This window comes from Salmo salar, chromosome ssa26 (assembly GCF_905237065.1).
Source record: "Salmo salar chromosome ssa26, Ssal_v3.1, whole genome shotgun sequence".
Taxonomy (NCBI): domain Eukaryota; kingdom Metazoa; phylum Chordata; class Actinopteri; order Salmoniformes; family Salmonidae; genus Salmo; species Salmo salar.
This window is the reverse complement of record NC_059467.1, coordinates 36,695,001-36,721,172: the sequence shown is the minus strand read 5'-3', so window position 1 is coordinate 36,721,172 and position 26,172 is coordinate 36,695,001. Positions and strand designations below refer to the sequence as shown.

At 44.3% G+C, this 26,172-nt stretch overlaps 1 protein-coding gene across 2 annotated transcripts in view; it reads left to right on the top strand.

Annotated features, from left to right (window-relative positions):
- LOC106594141 (pro-interleukin-16) overlaps positions 1–26,172 on the top strand; it is a 64,055-nt gene that overhangs the window by 768 nt on the left and 37,115 nt on the right. For both annotated transcript variants that reach the window (XM_045708200.1, XM_045708201.1), the window contains exons 2-5: positions 13,541–13,787; positions 13,971–14,241; positions 22,679–22,821; positions 24,857–25,025. In XM_045708200.1, the coding sequence (XP_045564156.1) occupies positions 13,541–13,787; positions 13,971–14,241; positions 22,679–22,821; positions 24,857–25,025 (830 nt within the window). The remainder of the gene's footprint in view (positions 1–13,540; positions 13,788–13,970; positions 14,242–22,678; positions 22,822–24,856; positions 25,026–26,172) is intronic.

Sequence of the window (26,172 nt, the reverse complement as noted above, 5' to 3'; positions counted from 1 at the left end):
GAGTTTTGAATCTATTACTCAGGAAGAGTTTTGAATCTATTCCACAGGGTCCTGGGATCCATAAAATACTTTGGATGATATTTTGCAACTATCAAAATTGGTTGCAGAGCAGTTCAATGGTGCACTTGTTGGCCTTGAGAGATGGATGTGTGTATACAAGCATGCACACGCACACACGCACGCACACACGCACACACACACACACACACACACACACACACACACACACACACACACACACACACACACACACACACACACACACACACACACACACACACACACACAGTCTTGTACAGCTAACCTTGTTGGGACACACAATTCAGTCCCATTCAAAATCCTATTTTCCCTAACCCCTAACCCTAAACCTAACCCTAACCCGTACTCTTACCCTAACCCTAACCCTAACCCAAAAACCTAACCATAACCGTAACCCTAAACCTAGCTCCTAACCCAGTTCGTCAAATGTATGTTTGTTTACTATTCTTGTGGACACACACACACACACACACACACACACACACACACACACACACACACACACACACACACACACACACACACACACACACACACACACACACACACACACACACACACACACACTGAGTAGACCAATTATGTAACACTGTGTGTGTCCAGCAGCTCCAAGACATTTAAAAACACAAATAGCCAAGTGAATACAGGGGTGGATGGGCAAGGTTTCCTCTTTGGCTAACACACAGGGACACATTACATTTTTGGCCGAAGAATGCTAGCCCATGCTAGCCACAGACTGGACACTCTGGTTATACACTGCATACTTAGCATTCCACATAAACACACAACAAAACTTAAGTTGACAGTTATCCAGACTGAATTTAAAGGAAAACTCCACCCCAAAACTATATTTTGGTGTTTGTTTCATTAGTACATTGTTGATATTGCCCCAAAATGCCAGCAATAAAGTTTTCAAGATATATAACTTTCAAAATCTTATCTTGAAAACTGTATTGCTGACATGCAAAATACTTTGGGACTATATTAACAATGGACTAATGAAACAAATACCAAAATATAGTTTTTGGGTGGAATTGTCCTTTAAGTAAACATCCAGAAATGATGCCATTAAAGGGCTATCTAGGATTCCTACAACATCACCGTTTTAATAGTTGATCTGAGCTCATGGCATGTACTGGTTATATTCTTCAAGAATCAATGGCTGTTTATCATTCATTTAAAAGTAAAAAAATGGATGTGACAATCCTAGATGGCCCCTTTAAATGTGGAGTTGATTCTAATCCAACCAAATCCAGCTACAGGATGTGAATACATTCATTATCCATGATTGAGTGACTTGACAGAAGGCACTGTAAAGTTATCGAAAATAAAACATTGTTATGTTATGTCCTTTAACCAAAGCTCCCCTCAGAAGGAAAAAAGATCTCATGTAAATACGGAACAACACACACTTTGTTTGCCTCCCTCGTCTGCAGAGGTCCATCCCCCCCTCTCTCTAAATCAGGTCCTATTGCACTCAGTAATGCCAGCTCACCGCTGCAGCTTATGGGCAGAATATGTGTTTTCTGTGAGAGCACTGGCATTCACGCATGCACGACTAGTGAGCACACATACACACACACACACACACACACACACACACACACACACACACACACACACACACACACACACACACACACACACACACACACACACACACACACACACACACACACACAGCTTCATATACAGCCCTCTCTTTCTCTCTCTCTCTCTTCCCAATCCTAAGTTCTGAAAACAGTGTTACTGCTGTGTCCCATTACATCAATTGACTTTATTTGTGTCAGAGGAAATTCCGAGTCACTCTGTAGTGCTGCTGTTCCATTGCTGGAAGAAGTGAACGTTCCTCCCTTAAGTCCTTTAAACAAGTGACCTTATACCAGAGGATTATACAAAACAGACCTATAAATACACACAGTCACCAACTCTGTGCCTGGCAAGGGCCTGGAAATATAATGACTGGCATGGGTTCACTCAATATGGCCGCCGGTCCACCCATCATGGTACATTGACTTTGATGAGAAAGGCTCTTCTAGTTATTCTATTTCAATGGGCCTAATAGCGCCAAGTGCTGGAGTATAGAACCGACTGAAAACCTGGCCAGTAGATGCTGAGTACCTAGATACTATGATGAGATGTGTATATTGCTTTTTCCTAAATGCATTTCTGACAATGTGCTTAACAATAACCTGGGCCTGACCCCTAAAGATATGATAGCAGTAGCAGGAGCAGTACAGGGGCTGCTATGGACAACCTCCCTAAGACTAACTAGAGAGAGAGATAGAGAAAGGGAGGAGAGACAGAGGAGGGAGAGGAGAGAGAGAGAGAGAGAGAGAGAGAGAGAGAGAGAGAGAGAGAGAGAGAGAGAGAGAGAGAGAGAGAGAGAGAGAGAGAGAGAGAGAGAAGATAGATAGATAGATAGATAGATAGATAGAGAAAGGAGGAGAGATAGAGGAGGGAGAAAGAAAGATACGTGGGGATGAGAGACAGAGAGGTCTCGGGCAGCAGTGAACAGTAAACAGAGAAAGATAGCGAGGGAGACCTTCGACAAACCTACAACATGATCTGTGTCTCGTCTATCTACTGTATCTGAGCTGAGGGATTATTACCCAGCCTGAAGCATTTACAACAAACACACTAAATGGGACTGTGTGCATGCAAGTGTGTGTGTGTGTGTGTGTGTGTGTGTATGTGTGTGTGTGTGTGTGTGTGTGTGTGTGTGTGTGTGTGTGTGTGTGTGTGTGTGTGTGTGTGTGTGTGCTGCTTGCTTCATTATTACAATAATGACAAACATCCTTCCATTATCAGAGCTACCAATTTTCTTTAAAAAAAACAACTTGTGTGGCACATGGGGTTTCCACTTAACCTCCCGTCTGTTATTGGAAGACCTATCCGTTACATTACAACATAGTGTTGTATCAACCACCATACAGAGAGGTATTTGTCAGCATGTGGAGTCACAGCTCCTGTGGAAGTCAACTCTTGTGGACCTTGGCCAGGGAAAACACAGAGAGCAGGGAAGAAACCAAAAACATATGGCTGGGACAGGGTTGTGTGTGTGTGTGTGTGTGTGTGTGGAGGGGGGAAACGAAGACCCAATATGCATTGGCTCAGCATGAGAGAGGCCTGTCAGTCAGGATTTCTTATAACATGTTATGTCATTGATATGACAGTCTTATGTAACCCTTATGACACAGGGTTCATAAAGTCTTAACTTTCCATCTTTTTGTTAATACATTTTTTTACTTGTCATATTTTATTTCTATTCTTGTGCATTATTGACAGGCATTATTGACAGGCATTATTGCAGAGAATTGCTCTCTCTCCAGATGACTGGAATGATTTACATTCCAAGCTGTCTGTTTTTTTTCATTATTGCAGTTGGTCTTAACAACAGTTGTAACATGGGTCGTATAAAGGGGACCAAGGCGCAGCGTGTAAAGTGCTCATATTTCCTTTTAATGATAACACTTAAACAAAATAACAAAAACGACAGCCAACAGTTCCGTCAGGTACATAGACAAAATGGAAAACAACTACCCACAAAAACCCAGGAAGAAAAACCCCTACTTAAATATGATCTCCAATCAGAGGCAACGAGGACCAGCTGCCTCCAATTGGAGATCAACCCAAAAAACAACAACATAGAAATAGAAAACCTAGAACACAAACATAGAAATAGAAAACATAGAAAAACACAAAACACCCCCTGTCACGCCCTGACCTACTCTACTATAGAAAATTACATCTTACTAGGGTCAGGACGTGACAGTACGCCCCCCCCCCCCCAAAGGTGCAGACTCCGAATGCAGCAAACCCCAAAAAAACATGAATCAAAAGGGAGGGTAGAGAGGGTGATAATTGTCTATGGCGGCTCAAATGCAGTCCACATAACCTTAACCTCCAGCATAGGAGGCGGCTCCGGTTCTAGGCGTATTCCCCGCTCCACCCGCTGATCCTTCTGCTTTATTACCACCTGACCGTGGATCGTCGTCGAAGGAACCAGACTGTAGATCATTGCTGGAGGTTCTGGGCTGAGGGCCGCCGCTGAAGGTTCTGGGCTGCGGGCTGCTGCTGAAGGCTCTGGGCTGTGGACCGCCGTTGAAGACTCTGGGCTGCGGACCGCCACTGAAGACTCTGGGCTGCGGACCGCCGCTGAAGACTCTGGACTGCGGACCGCCGCTGAAGACTCTGGACTGCGGACCGTAGATGGAGGCTCCGGACTGGGGAGCGTAGCTGGAGGCTCCGGACTGGGGAGCGTTGCTGGAGGCTCCGGACTGGGGAGCGTAGCTGGAGGCTCCGGACTGAGGAGCGTCGCTGGAGGCTCCGGATTGGGGAGCGTCGCTGGAGGCTCCGGACTGGGGAGTGTCGCCGGAGGCTCCGGACAGGAAAGCGTCGCCGGAGACTCCGGACTGGGAGGCGTCATCATAGGTTCCGGACTAATGACCGTTACTGTTGGCTCCATGCCATGGATCATCTCTACAGGTTCCGCGCCAAGGATCATCGCTGGAGGCTTCTTACCATGGATTATCTCCACAGGTGCCGGGCCATGGATTATTCCTACAGGCTTCGTGCCATGGTTTATCCCTACAGGCTCCGGACCATTTATAATCCCTCCAGGCTTTTTGCCAAGGATTATTTCTTCAGGTTCCGGGCCATGGATTACCTCTTCAGGCTTCGTGCCATGGAATATCCCTACAGGCTCCGGGCCATGGATCATCACTAGAGGCTTAGTGTCATGGATCATCTCTACAAGCATCGGACCATCGATTATCACTGGAGGCTTTGTACGTAGAGCAGGAACCAGTCTCACCGGACTGGGGAGACGCAATGAGGACCGAGTGCTCAAAGCAGGCACCGGCCGTACTGGGTTATGGATGCGCACTGGAGGGAGAGTGCGAAGAACAGGCACAGGACGTACTGGATTCTGGAGGCGCACTGGAGGGAGAGCGCGAGGAGCAGGCACAGGACGTGCTGTGCTATGGAGGCGCACTGGAGAGAAAGTGCGAGAGGCAGGCACATGCTCACCACAAAAAGCACGGGGAGTTGGCTCAGGCCTCACCCCTGGCCCAGACAAACTACCCGTGTGCCCCCCCCCTCTCGTTCTTCCCAGGTAGGCTCTGGTATCTCTCGATTACCTGGCCCCAGGTCCAATTTCTCCTCTCCGTCCACTCACTATGTGACTAGGTGTCCATTTCAGCCTGGGCATGCCGCTTGATCCAACCATGGTGGGTAGTTCTGTAACATGGGTCATATAAAGGGGACCAAGGTGCAGCGTGTAAAGTGCTCATATTTCCTTTTAATGATAACACTTAAACAAATGAACAAAAACGACATTTCCGTCAGGTACATAGACAAAACGGAAAACAACTACCCACAAAAACCCAGGAAGAAAAACCCCTATTTAAATATGATCTCCAATCAGAGGCAATGAGGACCAGCTGACTCCAATTGGAGATCAACCCAAAAAACAACAACATAGAAATAGAAAACCTAGAACACAAACATAGAAATAGAAAACATAGAAAAACACAAGATACCCCCTGTCACACCCTGACCTACTCTACTATAGAAAATTACATCTTACTAGGGTCAGGACGTGACAAAAGGCATCATTCCACCATGTGTCACATCTGTCGGAAGGATTGGACCAAGGCGCAGCGTGTAAAGTGCTCATCTTCTTTTATTAACGTGAACACTTAACCAAAAAATAAACAATACGACAAAACAGTTCTGTAAGGTGCACAGACTATACGGAAAACAACCACCCACAAACCCAAAGGAAAAAACAGGCTGCCTAAGTATGGCTTCCAATCAGAGACAATGAAAGACACCTGCCTCTGATTGGAAACCATACTCGGCCACACATAGAAAATGAACATAGAAAATGAAAACTAGAACAAATCCCCATGAAACAAACCAACCCCAAAACACACCAAAACAACACCCCCTGCCACGCCCTGACCATACTACAACGACAAATGACCCCTTTTACTGGTCAGGACGTGACACCATGAATGAAGTGTTTTGTAAATGATCTAGTTCACTGGGCTGGGAACATCCAGTACCCAATGTTATTTTGAAGCGGCACTGATAGCAATTTTTATTGGTTGTGTGACACCATCAGAACAACAACCAACCAATCAGGCGTACTTTCATGTCTCCCGATGAATGAGGGGATTCTACTTATGCCCTGGGCCTGCCCTGGGGTGAAAAGGGTTAGCGTTGATTACATTCGTTCTGGAACCAGGATCACTCCTCGACATAAGCCAGGTGCCCCGTTTTGGCCGACCGCAAAGTTGTCTCAAAACAAAAGTGCCGTAGGTTAAGCACGTGGAGTGATGAGTAGGATTCCTTGTTTTTACTTGCAGAAGGGTTTGCTTTTGATAAAAAGGCTTTATCTGCTTCCCAATGAAAACTAGTTAAAACTTTTTTTAACATAGATTTGATGAAAAATAGATATTTCTGAACGGTGCATCATGCTGCCTTGTTGACAACATGACCGAGCAGCGCAGATTACTGTTGGATTTAAGAAGCGCACTCCTTCCTCACCGCTTTTGCCCATTCAAGTCACAGGCCATAGCCCGGTGGACTTATTCGAACTCCCTCAAAGAATGCTGAATAATGTTGATTGTTTTTGAAGAGGCAATGCTTTCAAAAGAGTCACACATGCTCAATAACCTTTCTCACCCCCCTCAAACATATAAAACAGTCAACAGGAAACAACACAATACAGAGAAAGGGTATGTTCATGACAGTCAACAGCAAACAACACAATGAAGAGAAAGGGTCTGTTTATGACAGTCAACAGCAAACAACATAATGCAGAGAAAGGGTCTGTACATGACAGTCAACAGCAGAGAAAGGGTCTGTTTATGACAGTCAACAGCAAACAACACAATGCAGAGAAAGGGTCTGTTTATGACAGTCAACAGCAAACAACACAATACAGAGAAAGGGTCTGTACATGACAGTCAACAGCAAACAACACAATACAGAGAAAGGGTCTGTACATGACAGTCAACAGCAAACAACACAATGCAGAGAAAGGGTCTGTATATGACAGTCAACAGCAAACATCATAATACAGAGAAAGGGTCTGTACATGACAGTCAACAGCAGAGAAAGGGTCTGTACATGACAGTCAACAGCAGAGAAAGGGTCTGTACATGACAGTCAACAGCAGAGAAAGGGTCTGTACATGACAGTCAACAGCAAACACACCGATACAGAGAAAGGGTCTGTACATGACAGTCAACAGCAAACAACACAATACAGAGCAAAGCATGACAGTGGGGTTGTATTACTGTTGGTAAAGTAAGTAAGTGAGTAAGCAGCCCATAGGGCAGGAGCATAGATATCCCATGATAACCTAAAATATATAATTATAAATACAGTTGATACAGGTTTTATAGACATTTTCTGTATAAATAGCCTCTAAAATACATGAAAAGAGACCATAACTGTCTCAGAGGGGTTGGGTTAAAGGCGGAAGACAGATTTCAGTTGAATACATTCAATTGGACAACTGACTAGGTATCCCCCTTTCCCTTTCAATGTTTGTTTTCTTGGAAAGCTGTTGTAATAAACTTTGTTATAATATGATACAGTGTCAGTACTTGTTGCATTTACAACTTGTCTCAGTACTATCATCAACTGATTTCAGCCAGGGTATGGCTGAGGACTGACAGCATTTACAACTTGTCTCAGTACTATCGTCAACTGATTTCAGTGGGGCTATGGCTGAGGACTGACAGCATTTACAACTTGTCTCAGTACTATCATCAACTGATTTCAGCCAGGGTATGGCTGAGGACTGACAGCATTTACAACTTTTCTCAGTACTATCATCAACTGATTTCAGCCAGGGTATGGCTGAGGACTGACAGCATTTACAACTTTTCTCAGTACTATCATCAACTGATTTCAGCGGGGGTATGGCTGAGGACTGACAGCATTTACAACTTGTCTCAGTACTATCATCAACTGATTTCAGCCAGGGTATGGCTGAGGACTGACAGCATGTTCTGTATGGAATGTTGGCATATTGGCAGTTCATTTGAACAATTATTGGAATCATTCCACTTAAACTGACTGGCTAGCTAATAAACATACTGTGCAGAAAATCTTCAAATCTTTGTTTTACACAATGTCATATCTCAGTACACAATGTATGTAGCCTGCTGTATGTAGCCTACTGTATGTAGCCTTCTGTATGTATCCTGCTGTATGTAGCCTGCTGTATGTAGCCTGCTGTATGTATCCTGCTGTATGTAGCCTGCTGTATATAGCCTTCTGTATGTATCCTGCTGTATGTAGCCTGCTGTATGTAGCCTTCTGTATGTAGCCTGCTGTATGTATCCTGCTGTATGTGGCCTGCTGTATGTATCCTGCTGTATGTATCCTGCTGTATGTAGCCTTCTGTATGTAGCCTTCTGTATGTAGCCTTCTGTATGTAGCCTGCTGTATGTAGCCTGCTGTATGTAGCCTGCTGTGTGTAGCCCGCTGTATACTTAGATAAGTGTTTCTGATTTGAGCGAAACAAAGATCCACTTAAAGCAACATCTATAATGCATATGCAGGGTCATCATATAGGTTTGTTATAGTGAGAGAGAAGCAGTTAGTCAGGAGACCTTCACTTCTACTATTAGTGTGACAGACACACCAACTTCCAACTCTTACTACTACTACTACTGGACTATACTTCTAGTACTAATAATACTCTCCACTATTTCTACTACTGGACTATACTTCTAGTACTAATAATACTCTCCACTATTACCACCACTGGACTATACTTCTAGTACTAATAATACTCTCCACTATTACTACTACTGGTCTATACTTCTAGTACTAATAATACTCTCCACTATTATACTACTGGACTATACTTCTAATACTAAAAGTACTCTCCACTCTTACTACTACTGCTGCAGCAGTACACTTATATACCATTTACAAGTAATAATACTCTCCACTATTATACCACTGGACTATACTTCTAGTACTAATAATACTCTCCACTATTACTACTACTGGACTATACTTCTAGTACTAATAATACTCTCCACTATTATAATACTGGACTATACTGCTAATACTAATAATACTCTCCACTATTATTACTACTGAACTATACTTCTAGTACTAATAATACTCTCCACTATTACTACTACTGGACTATACTTCTAGTACTAATACTACTCTCCACTATTACTACTACTGGACTATACTTCTAGTACTAATAATACTCTCCACTATTATTACTACTGGACTATACTTCTAGTACTAATAATACTCTCCACTCTTACTACTACTGGACTATACTTCTAGTACTAATAATACTCTCCACTATTATACTACTGGACTATACTTCTAATACTAAAAGTACTCTCCACTCTTACTACTACTGCTGCAGCGGTACACTTATATACCATTTACAAGTATGCATCGGTAAATCAAATCAAATATAATTTGTCACATGCTTCGTAAACAACAGGTGTAGTCTACAGTGAAATGCTTCCTTACGAGTCCTAACAGTCATAACTATGTCATAATATGTCATAATAGCTGATATAACTTGTCAAACCTGTCATAATAACACAGTCATGACACATATTTTTACACCTGTTGTGACATATATTGTGTTATTTTATGGCTGGTTATGACACCTACATAAGAGTGTCAAAACCCACAAAACCTACCGCACAAGGCAAAACATTCCTTTGCATCATTGCCTACTTCACAACAGTATGTCTATGTTATCTAACATTTTCTGAAATTGACCATGTTAAATTATCATTGTAATTGCGCACACATTGATGTCAGACATGCACCTACCCCAATGCTCTGTTGCTGATGACTGGGATGAATGCAGGAGCAGATTTCAGGAGTAGGACACCCTCTTTTTGACTGATGAATGACATAAGGGCATGTACGTGATAGGCCAATCTGGCTTATATGATTATGATGGTCATAATGCTTCTTGACAGTGTCATAAAGTGTATTCAAAATACAATGAAAACAAACGACTGTGAAGAATTTATTACAACAACCACAAAGAATTTAAGAAACAAACGTTCAAATGAAAAGGACATTTCTTGGCAGGGAAAAAACACATTTGAATAAATATGGGTTTTGACACTCTTATGTAGGTGTCATAACCAGCCATAAAATAACACAATATATGTCACAACAGGTGTAAAAAGATGGGTAATGACAGTGCTATGAAATATTATGACATGGTTATGATCGTGTTATAACGTGTTATGGTGCTAGGTGTCAAGGAAAGTGTTACCAAAGCAATAATAGATACACAATGACTAACTATAACTTGTCTATATAAAAGAGGTACCAGTACTGAGTTGATGTTAAACTTGTCTATATACAAGGGGTACCAGTACTGAGTTGATGATATTTCACTTATAATTCACTGTATCACAATTCCAGTTGGTCAGAAGTTTACATACACTAAGTTGACTGTGCCTTTAAACAGCTTGAAAAACTCCCAAAAATTATGTCATGGCTTTAGAAGCTTCTGATAGGCCAAAGGACATAATTTGGGTCAATTGGAGGTGTACCTGTGGATGTATTTCAAGGCCTACCTTCAAACTCGGTGCCTTTTTGCTTGACATCATGGGAAAATCAAAAGAAATCAGCCAAGACCTCAGAAAAAATTTGTAGACCTCCACAAGTCTGGTTCATCCTTGGGATACATTTCCAAATGCCTAAAGGTACCACGTTCATTTGTACAAACAATAGTACGCAAGTATAAACACCATGGGACCACGCAGCCGTCATTCCGCTCAGGAAAGAGACGCGTTCTGTCTCCTAAAGATAAAACTACTTTGGTGCGAAAAGTGCAAATCAATCCCAGAACAATAGCAAAAGACCTTGTGAAGATGCTGGAGGAAACAGGTACAAAAGTATCTATATCCACAGTAAAACGAGTCCTTGACATAACCTGAAAGGCCGCTCAGCGAGGAAGAAGCCACTGCTTCAAAACCGCCTGAGAAAAGCCAGACTACGGTTTGCAACTGCACATGGGGACAAAGATCGTACTTTTTGGAGAAATGTCCTCTGGTCTGATGAAACAAAAATAGAACTGTTTGGCCATAATGACCATCGTTATGTTTGGAGGAAAAAGGGGGATGCTTGCAAGCCGAAGAACACCATCCCAACCGTGGAGCACGGGGGTGGCAGCATCATGTTATGGGGGTGCTTTGCTGCAGGAGGGACTGGTGCACTTCACAAAATAGATGGCATCATGAGGACAGAAAATGATGTGGATATATTGAAGCAACATCTCAAGACATCAGTCAGGAAGTTAAAGCTTGGTCGCAAATGGGTCTTCCAAATGGACAATGACCCCAAGCATATTTCCAAAGTTGTGGCAAAATGGCTTAAGGACAACAAAGTAAAGGTATTGGAGTGGCCATCACAAAGCCCTGACCTCTATCCTATAGAAAATATGTGGGCAGAACTTAAAAAGTGTGCGAGCAAGGAGGCCTACAAACCTGACTCAGTTACACCAGCTCTGTCAGGAGGAATGGGCCAAAATTCACCCAGCTTGTTGTGGGAAGCTTGTGGAAGGCTACCTGAAACATTTGACCAGAGTTAAACAATTTAAAGGCAATGCTACCAAATACTAATTGAGTGTATGTATACTTCTGACCCACTGGGAATGTGATGAAAGGAATAAAAGCTGAAATAAATCATTCTCTCTACAATTATTCTGATATTTCACATTCTTAAAACATAGCGGTGATCCTAACTGACCTAAAACAGGGAATTTTTCCTTGGATTCAATGTCAGGAATTGTGAAAAACTGAGTTTAAATGTACTTGGCTAAGGTGTATGTAAACTTCCGACTTCAACTGTACAAGGGGTACCAGTATTGAGTTGATGATAATTTATCTATATACAAGAGGTACCAGTACTGAGTTGATGATAATTTATCTATATACAAGATGTACCAGTACTGAGTTGATGATAATTTATCTATATACAAGGGGTACCAGTACTAAGTTGATGTGCAGGGGGATGAGGTCATTGAGGTAGACGTACAGTACCAGTCAAAAGTTTGGACACACCTTCTCATTAAAGGGTTTTTCTTTATTTGACTATTTTCTACATTATAGAATAATAGAAGACATCAAAACTATGAAATAACACATGAAATCATGTACTGTAGTGACCAAAAAAGTGTTAAACAAATCAAATTATATTTTATATTTTATATTCTTCAAAGTAACCACCCTTTGCCTTGATGATGCACACTCTTGGCATCCTCTCAACCAGCTTAATGAGGTAGTCACCTGGAATGCATTTCAATTAGCAGGTGTGCCTTGTTAAAAGTTAATTTGTGGAATTTCTTTCCTTCATAATGCATTTGAGCCAATCAGTTGTGTTGTGACAAGGTAATGGTGATATACAGAAAACAGCCCTATTTGGTAAAAGACCAAGTCCATATTATGGCAAGAACAGCTCAAATAAGCAAAGTGAAACGACGGGTCATCATTACGATGGTCCATTAGGAAATAGTAAAAATTAAGAAAAACCCTTGAATGAGTAGGTGTGTCCAAACTTTTGACTGGTACTGTACATGTAACTACACTCTTAGAAAGAGGTGCTATCTAGAACCTTAAAGGGTTCTTTGACTGTCCCCATAGGATAACCCTTTGAAGAACTATTTTTGGTTCCAGGTAGAACCCTTATGGGTTCCATGTAGAACCTTTTCTACAGAGGGTTCTACATGAAACCCAAAAGGGTTCTACCTGGAACAAAAAAGGGTACTCCTATGGGGACAGCCGAAGAACCCTTTTGGAACTCTTTTTTTCTAAGAGTGTAGGGATAAGGTGACTAGACAACAGGGTAGATAATAAACAGTAGCAGCTGCATCATTTGAAATGTGTATCGATTTGTTTACTTTATTATGTAGGGGTTTTCCGTTCTAAGTTATGCACTCCAAATGGCACCCTATTCCCTATTTAGTGCACTACTTGTCACCAGGGCTCATAATGCCAATTGGGAGGCACTTTGTGAGCCCAGAACAATCTCAGTGCAGATCTCCGTTAGTGTAGTTACTGTAAGTTCATGGTATCCGTGACCTCAAATCCCGTGGGAAGGAGCTTTGGTGTATGTGTCCGTGCACATGTGTGCACGTGTGTGTATGTGTGTGCACATTTGTATATTAATGGGTGTCTGTGTTTGCGCGTGCCTGTGTGTGCAGTGTGTGCAGTGTGAATGTTAGGAGTCTGATTAAGCCATATTCAGGAGGCTCTAGCAGCAACATGCTGCTGTTTTCAGGGAAGAAAAGATCTCTTATCTTTAACTCCACCATTACTTCAGCAGATTCTCAGAACACTTATGACACACACAAGCACACAAGCATGCATGGACACACACACACAGACGCATGCAGACACACACATACACACGTACACATACACACACACACAGACAGGCTTCCTAATTGAATTTTCGAATTTCCCTGCAGAGTGTCCCTCTCCATTAGCCTGTGTGCCGGCCGGGAGGAGTGTGTGTGAGAGTGTGTTAGCACCACACACACACGCAGCACACACACACACTCTAACGGCCATGCCCCAGAGATACTCCTACCAGAAGAGGAAAGCCAGCACGGCAGCAGCTCGGAGGATGGAGAGGCGAGGCAGGGACTCTGGGAAGACCAACAACACCAACACTAGCCACAGCCACCGCTCCAAGAAGCTAGCCATGCTCTCCAGGTATGGAATCTGTTTGTTGCACACAGCTCGTCAGGCTGGTTGATTTGGTTAAAGCCAACGTGTAGCGGAATTACAGGACAGCCTCGCTGGGTGCCTAATGTCTTTTTGGTTGGAATACGAGGTACAGTAGCAACGGTTTACCTTTTCCTTTTCCCTTCTTCATCTTCTTCTTCTTCCCTCCAGGTCCCTGATCCTCTGTCACTCCAGGGCCAGTGATGACTGCCCCAGCCCCGAAGAGAGACCGCCAGGGGAGGGCTGGGAGGGAGACGGGGGCTTGGGCAGAGATGGGAAGGGGGACAGGGAGGTGGAGAGGTCCCGGAAGAAGATCCAGGAAGGACCCCAGGAGAGTGGAGGAACTATGCAGGCATCTACACAGCCACCCATAGGGACCACCAACACACTCAGGGCTACAGGAGAACACAAGAGGAATATGAGGAGGTCCTTCAGTATCAAGGTATGAATGGGGGTTATTTGCATATCACATTATGGCGTTTTGTTTGGACATTTCAATTATGTATTACATCATAATGTGGCGCTAAGCCAACAGGGTTGCTGTTTGCAAAGTGGCATTAACAATGTATGTCTCCTAGTCCTGAATTATGACTGTTATGCACTAAGTGCTATCTTTGCATTCACTGTTTTTATCAATGCATTTGTAGAAATAATGTGAAAATATTTTTTATGGACATAATTATTATTAATGCACATCATACACAGTAGTACTTAACTAGGAGAACTATGATAAGAAGTTTTAATGAATCTGGAAAAACAAAAAATATACTGCTCAAAAAAATAAAGGGGACACTTAAACAACACAATGTAACTCCAAGTCAATCACACTTCTGTGAAATCAAACTGTCCACTTAGGAAGCAACACTGATTGACAATACATTTCGCATGCTGTTGTGCAAATGGAATAGACAACAGGTGGAAATTATAGGCAATTAGCAAGACACCCCCAATAAAGGAGTGGTTCTGCAGGTGGTGACCACAGACCACTTCTCAGTTCCTATGCTTCCTGGCTGATGTTTTGGTCACTTTTGAATGCTGGCAGTGCTTTCACTCTAGTGGTAGCATGAGACGGAGTCTACAACCCACACAAGTGGCTCAGGTAGTGCAGCTCATCCAGGATGTCACATCAATCCGAGCTGTGGCAAGAAGGTTTGCTGTGTCTGTCAGCGTAGTGTCCAGAGCATGGAGGCGCTACCAGGAGACAGGCCAGTACATCAGGAGACGTGAAGGAGGCCGTAGGAGGGCAACAACCCAGCAGCAGGACCGCTACCTCCGCCTTTGTGCAAGGAGGAGCAGGAGGAGCACTGCCAGAGCCCTGCAAAATAACCTCCAGCAGGCCACAAATGTGCATGTGTCTGCTCAAACGGTCAGAAACAGACTCCATGAGGGTGGTATGAGGGCCCGACGTCCACAGGTGGGGGTTGTGCTTACAGCCCAACACCGTGCAGGACGTTTGGCATTTGCCAGAGAACACCAAGATTGGCAAATTCGCCACTGGCGCCCTGTGCTCTTCACAGATGAAAGCAGGTTCACACTGAGCACGTGACAGACGTGACAGAGTCTGGAGACGCCGTGGAGAACGTTCTGCTGCCTGCAACATCCTCCAGCATGACCGGTTTGGCGGTGGGTCAGTCATGGTGTGGGGTGGCATTTCTTTGGGGGGCCGCACAGCCCTCCATGTGCTCGCCAGAGGTAGCCTGACTGCCATTAGGTACCGAGATGAGATCCTCAGACCCCTTGTGAGACCATATGCTGGTGCGGTTGGCCCTGGGTTCCTCCTAATGCAAGACAATGCTAGATCTCATGTGGCTGGAGTGTGTCAGCAGTTCCTGCAAGAGGAAGGCATTGATGCTATGGACTGGCCCGCCCGTTCCCCAGACCTGAATCCAATTGAGCACATCTGGGACATCATGTCTCGCTCCATCCACCAACGCCACGTTGCACCACAGACTGTCCAGGAGTTGGCGGATGCTTTAGTCCAGGTCTGGCAGGAGATCCCTCAGGAGACCATCCGCCACCTCATCAGGAGCATGCCCAGGCGTTGTAGGGAGGTCATACAGGAACGTGGAGGCCACACACACTACTGAGCCTCATTTTGACTTGTTTTAAGGACATTACATCAAAGTTGGATCAGCCTGTAGTGTGGTTTTCCACTTTAATTTTGAGTGTGACTCCAAATCCAGACCTTCATGGGTTGATAAATTGGATTTTCATTGATTATTTTTGTGTGATTTTGTTGTCAGCACATTCAACTATGTAAAGTAAAAAGTATTTAATAAGATTATTTCTTTCATTCAGATCTAGGATGTGTTGTTTAAGTGTTCCCTTTATTTTTTTGAGCAGTGTATATGTCAGTCCAGCCCCTCAGGCAGTGTATTGGTCAGACATGTAGATCCTTTCTCAGCTGACAGCTAGGCATCAAGATGGATTAGCATACCGTGTTCATGTACTGTACATGTTGCATGTTCAGGCTGTTACTGCTACTCCAGGAGGAAACAAGCTAAACACTCCGGCCTTCAAAAGCATATGACTTCCTTCTTGTTATGTGTGGTGGGTAGAGAGTGTTAGTTGCTCAAAAGGGGTCAGATACTCACTTGAAACACGGACATTCTCAAAAATCATGCACTGAAGGCAATGGGAGATTTGTGAGGGGGAAATGAATAATGCATGTCGATCTCAAGTTAGGTTTCGTCTCAATATGAAAAACATTTAGGAGAAAAAAATCTACAACACAGTATTGTATGTGAAGATTGAGTCCAGAGTATGAAGAACTCCTGGTCCTACCCATAATATAGTCTGGAATGTGTTCCTCTAGTCATCTCTGTCTGCACTGTGTTTCTTGTGCAAATGCATAACATCAGTCACATGGCCTGTGTGTCAGAGGGCTGAGTGCTGCTGTTGGGCCTGTTTAACTCACACACAAAACAGTGTTTGTTGTGAACCAGGGGAGGGAGAGAGGCATTAGGCCACAGTGGAAGTAGAGACATGTTAACTAGCTAACACAAGGCTATGAGGACATTGCACTGATGTCATAGAGCCTCGGGACAATGTGGCCATGTTCAAATAATGAATAAATGCACCCTTCGTTCCTTCATCCCTCCCCTATTTGAGGTTATGACTGGTCTGTTAGTCTTCCTCCTAGCTATGTGTTATAAGATAAAAGCCTCACGTCTGTCAGTAGCTGTGAACTCACCTGGCTGATTCTATTCAGGCCAATCTTTAGCCAGATTGATGTCAGGAAGTAGTGTTCAGTGGCAGACTGATTATGTTCAGGCCAACCTTCAGCCAGATTGATGTCAGGAAGTACTGCTCCGTAGCAGAACATAAATCAGAGTTCATGAATGAATGAACGCTTCTTACTTCATCATTAGGATAACATGAGGACTATGTCACAAGATCATATGGACATTCAGAGAGAACCCCAAGGCTACCCTAAAGTTTATGAATGAACTCTGCTCATCAACGTTAGGTGGATTCCATGTCAACTCATTAAGAATGAATTTGTTGATACCAAAGCGGAAGGCTGTCATATAAAAACTGTCATACAAAAATCCTACTGTTGATTATGACAAGACACACCTGGTGGGTGAGACAGAGGAGAGAGCTTGTTAGTGTCCAACCGGTCACAAATTAATTGAGAAGTTCAGATAGAAAAAAAGTATTGATTCCTTTTTCAAATCAACCCCTGAATTGGCCCAGGAGAAATGGAATTGAGCCCAATCCTGCTACTCTGAGCTGACAGAAGGCTATGTCACAGGACAGTCGATAACAGACATTCAGATACATGGAAAAAGATCACAAGTGAAACAAACAGTTCAATGTGTTTTTACATTGTTTTGTATTTATATCCTGTGCCACATTAGAATGTGTGTTTAATACCTCTGGGTTGTTGTTCTTTATATTCAGATAGAGATATATAATGGAAGAAGGAGAGACATTGAAAGGGATATAGAGAGGGGGTTCCTTGTGCTGCAGGTTACAGTTTTACCCACCAGCCCAGACTCAGGCACTGCACCCCACAGTCAGACTATAACATTTTACCTCAAACAATGTAAAGCCATAGTGGGTGTGGGGCAATACCTTTACAATAGTTCCAAACATGGCTCCTGCATTTCATAAGGACAATGTCTTGTTAGATTTAAGTTAATCATATGGTTTTCTTTAAAAAGGAGCCTAAACACACTAGTGGTTGTCTCATAAAGGTAACTTACACACACTGTGGTACAGTTCATAGACCTATAAAAGCTTTACTACTCTGCTATTTGTTCTGAAGCTGTCAACCCGTTAACTCAAGGTCTTGATTTGGTCATAAAGCAGGCTTTTAAAACCCTGCATAGAGGTGCCCTTGTGTTGGCTCTGCTGGACTGGACTGTGTTGGTATAAGGAAAGGCCTGGGGGCCATATGTATCTAACGTCTCAGAGTAGGAGAGCTGATTTAGGACCAGCTTTGCCTTTTAGATCACTATGAATAAGATAATACAGACAGGGGTGACCTGATCCTAGATCAGCACTCCTACTCTGAGCTGCTCGATACATATGCAGTATATGTACAGTGGCCCTAAAGTTGGACGGTGGCCTTAATGGACAAATTAGCTTTGTTCCAGGCAATGTGTTGCCTTAACCCCTCTGCAGATCCATCCCCAACTTCCCTGGTTTTACTCTCTGAACAAACATATTTCATGCTATTGTAATATGTTGGAACCATCTATAGGAACCATTCAAATCAGCATAATGCGGCTTCATCAACTGAGTGCCTTTTCACATACTTGTATCGCTCCTTGACTTATAACACCCTTGTCTAATGAATGGCACCAGAGAAGAAGGCTGACGTTTTACGTGTTCCTATCCAATTGTGTTTTTTGTGTTTCTTTGCATTGTTTGTAACTTATTTTGTACATAATGTTGCTGCTACCATCTCTTATGACCAAAAATAATTTCTGGACATCAGAACTGCGATTACTCACAACGATCTGTCAGAATCCTATTTTTCCTTTAACAAGTCGAGCCCGACGTGAATGACATACTGCTTTCCCGGGAACAGGCCCAGAGCCCCGTCATTTGCGTGAAGAGAAGGCGGTGAAAAAGGGGCCGGAGGGCGGGCTGCCTTCTGAGAATTTGTAGGCAATCGAAAAAATCACCACTGCCTTCCATTCTGCTAGCAAACGTGCAATCTTTGGAAAATAAAATAGATGACCTACGCGGAAGATTAAACTATCAACGGGACATTCAAAACTGTAATATCTTATGCTTCATGGAGTCGTGGCTGAATGACGACATTATCAACATACAGCTGGCTGGTTATATGCTGTATCGGCAGGATAGAACAGCGGCGTCTGGTAAGACAAGGGGCGGCGGACTATGTATTTTTGTAAATAACAGCTGGTGCACGATATCTAAGGAAGTCTCGAGGTTTTGCTCGTCTGAGGTAGAGTATCTCATGATAAGCTGTAGACCACACCATCTACCTAGAGAGTTTTTATCTGTGTTTTCCGTAGCTGTCTACATACCACCACAGACTGAGGCTGGCACTAAGACCGCACTCAATTAGTTGTATTCCGCCATAAGCAAACAGGAAAATGCTCACCCAGAGGCGGTGCTCATAGTGGCCAGGAACTTTAATGCAGGGAAACTTCAATTGGTCTTACCAAATTTCTATCAGCATGTTAAATGTGCAACCAGAGGGGAAAAAAAACTGGACCACCTTTACTCCAAACACAGAGACGCATACACAACTCTCCCTCGCCCTCCATTTAGCAAATCTGACCATAATTCTATCCTCCTGATTCCTGCTTACAAGAAAAAAATTAAAGCAGGAAGCACCAGTGACTTGATCAATAAGTGGTCAGATGAAGCAGATGCTAAGCTACGCGACTGTTTTGCTAGCACAGACTGGAATATGTTCCAGGATTGCTCCGATGGCATTGAGCAGTACACCACATCAGTCATTGGCTTCATCAATAAGTGCATCGATGACGTCGTCACCACAGTGACCGTACGTACATACCCCAACCAGAAGCCATGGATGCAAGGCAACATCAGCACTGAGCTAAACGCTAGAACTGCCGCTTTCAAGGAATGGGACTCTAACCCGGAAGTTTATATGAAATCCTGCTATGCCCTCCGACTAACCGTTAAACAGGCAAAGCGTCAATTCAGGACTAATATCGAATCGTACTACACTGGCTCTGACGCTCATCGGATGTGGCAGGACTTGCAAACCATACAGACTACAAAGGGAAGCACAGCCGAGAGCTGCCCAGTGACACGAGGCTATCAGACGAGCTAAACTACTTCTATGCTCTCTACGAGGCAAATAACACTGAAACATGCATGAGAGCACCAGCTGTTCCAGAAGACTGTGTGGTCATGCTCTCCGCAGCCGATGTGAGTAAGACCTTTAAACAGGTCAGCATTTACAAGGCCGCAGGGCCAGACGGATTACCAGGACATGTACTGCGAGCATGCGCTGACCAACTGGCAAGTGTCTTCACTGACATCAACCTCTCCCTGTCCAAGTCTGTAATACCAGCATGTTTTAAGCAGACCACCATAGTCCCTGTGCCCAAGAACACTAAGGTAGCCTGCCTAAATGACTACCGACCCATAGCACTCACATCTGTAGCCATAAAATGCTTTAAAAGGCTGGTCATGGCTCACATCAACACCATTTTCCCAGAAGCCATAGACCCACTCCAATTTGCATACCACCCCAACAGATCCACAGATGATGCAATCTCAATTGCACGCCACACGGCCCTTTCCTACCTGGACAAAAGCAGCACCTATGTGAGAATGCTATTTATTGACTACAGCTCAGCGTTCAACACCATAGTGCCCTCAATGCTCATCAATAAGCTAAGGACCCAGGTACTAAACACCTCCCTCTGCAACTGGATCCTGGACTTCCTGACGGGCCGCCCCCAGGTGGTAAGGGTAGGTAACAACACATCCGCCACGGTGATCCTCAACACGGGCCCCTCAGGGGTGTGTGCTCAGTCCCCTCCTGTACTCCCTGTTCACTCATGACAGCATGGCCAGGCACAACTCCAACACCATCATTAAGTTTGCCAATGACAATGATGAGACAGCCTATAGGGAGGATGTCAGAGACCTGGCTGTGTGGTGCCAGGACAACAACCTCTCGCTCAACGTGATCAAGACAAAGGAGATGATAGTGGACTACAGGAAAAAGAGGGCCGAGCACGCCCCCATTCTCATCGATGGGGCTGTAGTGGAGCAGGTTGAGAGCTTCAAGTTCCTTGGTGTCCACATCACCAAGAAACTAACATGGTCCAAGCACACCAAGACAGTCGTGAAGAGGGCACGACAAAACCTATTCCCCCTCAGGAGACTGAAAAGATTTGGCATGGGTCCTCAGATCCTCTAAAAGTTCTACAGCTGCACCATCGAGAGTATCCTGACTGGTTGCATCACTGCCTGGTATGGCAACTGTTTGGCCTCCGACCGCAAGGCACTACAGAGGGTAGTGCGAATGGCCCAGTACATCAGCGGGTCAAAGCTTCCTGCATCCAGGACCTCTATACCAGGCGGTGTCAGAGGAAGGCCCTAAAAATTGTCAAAGACTCCAGCCACCCTAGTTATAGACTGTTCTCTCTGCTACTGCACGGCAAGCAGTACCGGAATGCCAAGTCTAGGTACAAGAGGTTTCTAAACAGCTTCTACCTCCAAGCCATAAGACTCCTGAACATCTAATCAAATGGCTACCCAGACAATTTACATTGCCCCCACCCCCCCTTTTACACCCCTGCTACTCTCTGTTGTTATCATCTATGCATAGGCACTTTAATAACTTTACCTACATGTACCTCAATTACCTCGAGTAACCGGTTTCCCTGCACATTGACTCTGTACCGGTACCCCCCTTGTATATATTCTCGCTATTGTTATTTTACTGCTGCTTTTTAACTGCTTGTTACTTTTCTTTCTTATTCTTATTTGTACTTTATTGTTGGTTAGGGGCTCGTAAGTAAGCATTTCACTGTAAGGTCTATACCTGTTGTATTCGGCGCATGTGACTAATAACATCTGATTTGATTTGAAGAAAACAAAGTTGAGCATGTTGTAACCTCATCTCTCCTGGGACTGTATTGGAGCAGGAGAGTACTACCCCTGCATAGATTCCCCCTTGTGCTAACGCTCTGTCCTATTGGCACAGGAGAGTACTGCCCCTGCATAGATATCCACTTGTGCTAACTATCTGTCCTATTGGCACAGGAGAGTACTGCCCCTGCATAGATATCCACTTGTGCTAACTATCTGTCCTATTGGCGCAGGAGAATACTGCCCCTGCATAGATATCCCTTGTGCCAACTATCTGTCCTATTGGCGCAGGAGATTACTGCCCCTGCATAGATATCCCTTGTGCTAACTATCTGTCCTATTGGCGCAGGAGAATACTGCCCCTGCATAGATATCCCTTGTGCCAACTATCTGTCCTATTGGCGCAGGAGATTACTGCCCCTGCATAGATATCCCTTGTGCTAACTATCTGTCCTATTGGCGCAGGAGAATACTGCCCCTGCATAGATATCCCTTGTGCCAACTATCTGTCCTATTGGCGCAGGAGAATACTGCCCCTGCATAGATATCCCCTTGTGCCAACTATCTGTCCTATTGGCGCAGGAGAATACTGCCCCTGCATAGATATCCCCTTGTGTCAACTATCTGTCCTATTGGCGCAGGAGATTACTGCCCCTGCATAGATATCCCCTTGTGCTAACTATCTGTCCTATTGGCGCAGGAGAGTACTTCCCCTGCATAGATATCCCCTTGTGCTAACTATCTTTCCTATTGGCACTGGAGAGTACTGCCCCTGCATAGATATCCACTTGTGCTAACTATCTGTCCTATTGGTGCAGGAGAGCAGTATCTGGAGGATGTGTGTAACTACGGGGGCGGGTAAGGAGGGTCTGGGCCGGCAGACTGGCGATAGCAGCCCCCAGACGGAGGACAAAGAACCCAGTGTGGAGCGAGGGGGGAAGGGAGGAGGAGATGGACACAGGTAGCAAGCCATACAGATATAAGCAGACAACTATAATGCTTTATTACTTGTTATAAGCATGTCTTTATAATGTCTTCTTAAAGGGATACATCGGGATTATATCAATGAGGTTCTTTATATACACTATATATACAAAAGTTTGTGGACAACCCTTCAAATTAGTGGATTTGGCTATTTCAGCCACACCTGTTGCTGACAGGTGAGTAAAATCGAGCACACAGCCATGCAATCTCCATAGACATTGGCAGTAGAATGGCCTTACTGAAGAGCTCAGTGACTTTCAACGTGGCACCGTCAAAGGATGTCATCTTTCCAACAAGTCAGTTCGTCAAATTTCTGCCCTGCTAGAGCTGCCTGGTCAACTGTAAGTGCTGTTATTGTGAAGTGGGAACGTCTAGGAGCAACAACGGCTCAGCCGCGAAGCGGTAGGCCTCACAAGCTCACATAACGGGACTGCCATGTGCTCAAGCATGTAGCGTGTAAAAATCATCTGTCCTCGGTTGCAACACTCACTACTGGGTTCCAAACTGCCTCGGGAAGCAATGTCAGCACAAGAACTGTTCGTCAGGAGCTTCATGAAATGGGTTTCCATAGCCGAGCAGCCGCACACAAGCCTAAGATCACCATCCGCAATGCCAAGCGTCGGCTGGAATGGTGTAAAGCTTGCTGACATTTGACTCTGGAGCAGTGGAAACGCATTCTCTGGAGTGATGAATCACGCTTCACCATCTGGTAGTCCAACGGACTAATATGGATTTGGCGGATGCCAAGAGAATGCTTCCTGCCCCAATGCATAGTGCCAACTGTAAAGTTTGGTGGAGGAGGAATAATGGTCTGGGGCTGTTTTTCATGGTTCGGACTAGGCTCCTTAGTTCCAGTGAAGGGAAATCTTAATGCTACAGCATACAATGACATTCTAGGCCAGTGGTTCCCAACCTTTTTGCCTACTGTACCAGCAACTGAATTTTGTTCTGCTCGGAGTACCCCTGAAGTACCCCCTCATGTGCATTTTACCAGTAGACCTATGGTCTCATGAGTCTTCTCATGTAACCCCTGAGGATAGGCCAAACACCCCCAGGGGTCCTAGTACCCCTGGTTGGGAACCACTGTTCTAGACGATTCTGTGCTTCCAAGTTTGTGGCAACAGTTTAGGGAAGGACATTTCCTGTTTCAGCATGACAATTCCCCCTTGCACAAAGCTTGGTCCATTCAGAAATTGTTTGTCGAGAACCGTGTGGAAGAACCTGACTGGCCTGCACAGAGCCCTTACCTCAACCCCATCGAACACCTTTGGGATGAATTGGAACGCCGACAGTGTCTCATCATTCAGCCTCACTGATACTGTTGTGGCTGAATGGAAGCAAGTCCCAAAAATGCAATGTTCCAACATCTAATAGAAAGCCTTCCCAGAAGTGTGGAGGCTGTTATAGCAGCAAAGGGGGGACCAACTCCATATTAATGCCCATGAATTTGTAATGAGATGTTCAACAAACAGGTGTCCACATACTTTTGGTCATGTAGGGTACTTCCCCAGAGTCAGATGAACTCGTGGATAATATTTGTATGTCTCTGTGTCCAGCATGAAGGAAGTTAGAGGTACTTTTGCGAGCCAATGCTAACTACCATTAGTGAAATTACTGGAAGTCTATGGGTATCTACTAGCATGCGTCATACTGGAAACAGAGACATAAAAATGGTATCCATGAGTTCATCTGATTCTGGGGAGGTAGATAAAGGGCCTCATTGCCAATATCCCGAAGTATCCCTTTCAGGTTTATTATTATTATGTTATGGCTTTCTATGCAATACATTTTGAACTGATTCAACATGGCTGTTTGCATAGTGCATTATACCTGTCAGTTCATGGTTTTTCTAAGATGGCTGTACCAAGTCTTGTGTACATCAGTTTGGGGAATGCATGCAGCAGATTGCCAAAGTGTATTTTGCTATGTTTAGTTCTCAGAGAAAAGCTTCAAAGACATTTCCCTGAAGCTTCTGTCTAACTGTGTCTTTCTTCCTGCCTTTCCTGGAGCAGTTACCTTCAGAGTACAGACAAGCTTGCACCTTTAAACGGACAGTGTCTGAACGGCCATGCCAGGACAGAGGGGGAGAGGCAGGCCAAGAACGGCCATGCTGCAAGGACAGAGGGGGAGGGAGGGAGGCAGACCGCCTCCAGGAACAGTCACATAACAGCCTACAGTGAGGTAGCACCACTCACATCCCACTTGTTCTTTTGCTGAAATGAAGAAAATAATCAAAATGTCGGCACTTCATACCAGACCTTGGTTTAAATAGTATTTGTTTTACTTCAAATACTTTGAGCCTGCTTGGAGTGCCATGCAGTGGGCGAGGTTTGCACTTGGGGACTACTCCATTTTTTCCATAGACAACTGCTATGTTTGCCATTCTAAATGAATACATACCATAATATGTTCTTGTGAGTCCCAAATGGCACCCTATTCCCTGTATAGTTCACTGTTTTTGACCAAAGTATTGACAATATAGGGAATAGGGTACCATTTTGGACTCTCACTATAATACAGATTTGACACTCCACCTGTGTTACAGTAGTTTATTCTCTGTCATCCCTCTAGCCACTAAGTCTGTGTGGATCTGGCATTTCTTCACACGCTGTAGCCACATTCCCATCCTACACCCACCAGACAACACTTGGCTCAGATGGAATCTGTGGGGCAGAATATCTGCATTGCTTCAGAAAGTGAATGAGTTGAAATGAAACCAAACAGTGCAATAAAGCCTTGCTAGCCACAGTCACTGCACTGACAGCATGCAGTATATTTGTAGGGAAAAAGAGCTGCGTAGTAACATTGACAGAGACAGTTCCAAATGATCAATCAATCAAATTGATGAGGGCCCATCCTGATTTGGCTGAACTGTGTAGAAATTGAATAGGAAGAGATTACTTACTTTGCGGTCGGCCATTTGGTGAAAAGAAAGAGGAGAGAGAGAGAGAGATTACATTTCCCAGTAGGGTCATATCTCATTAATGGATATAGAGTGTGAGTCCTGGCTTAAGATTTCATTCTACTTCCCCCACTGCTGTTGAAGCAGCTTTCACACTACGTGGAAGGCCCTCTCACATCTTCCTCCCTCATCCAATGTGTAATCATTTTTCAGAGGTTGGACTGAGGACATGTTGAAGCTCTCTCATGCTAGGTCACAGTATATCTGACCAAGCCAAGTCCCTGTCTGTTTGAGATGATACAGAAGTCTATACTGCAGAGACTCTCACACAGACGGTCATGCACATTCACAGAGGGAGAGAGACAAAGGATGTGACAGAGAGAGAGAGAGACAGAGAGACAGAGAGAGACTGGCACACACACAGAT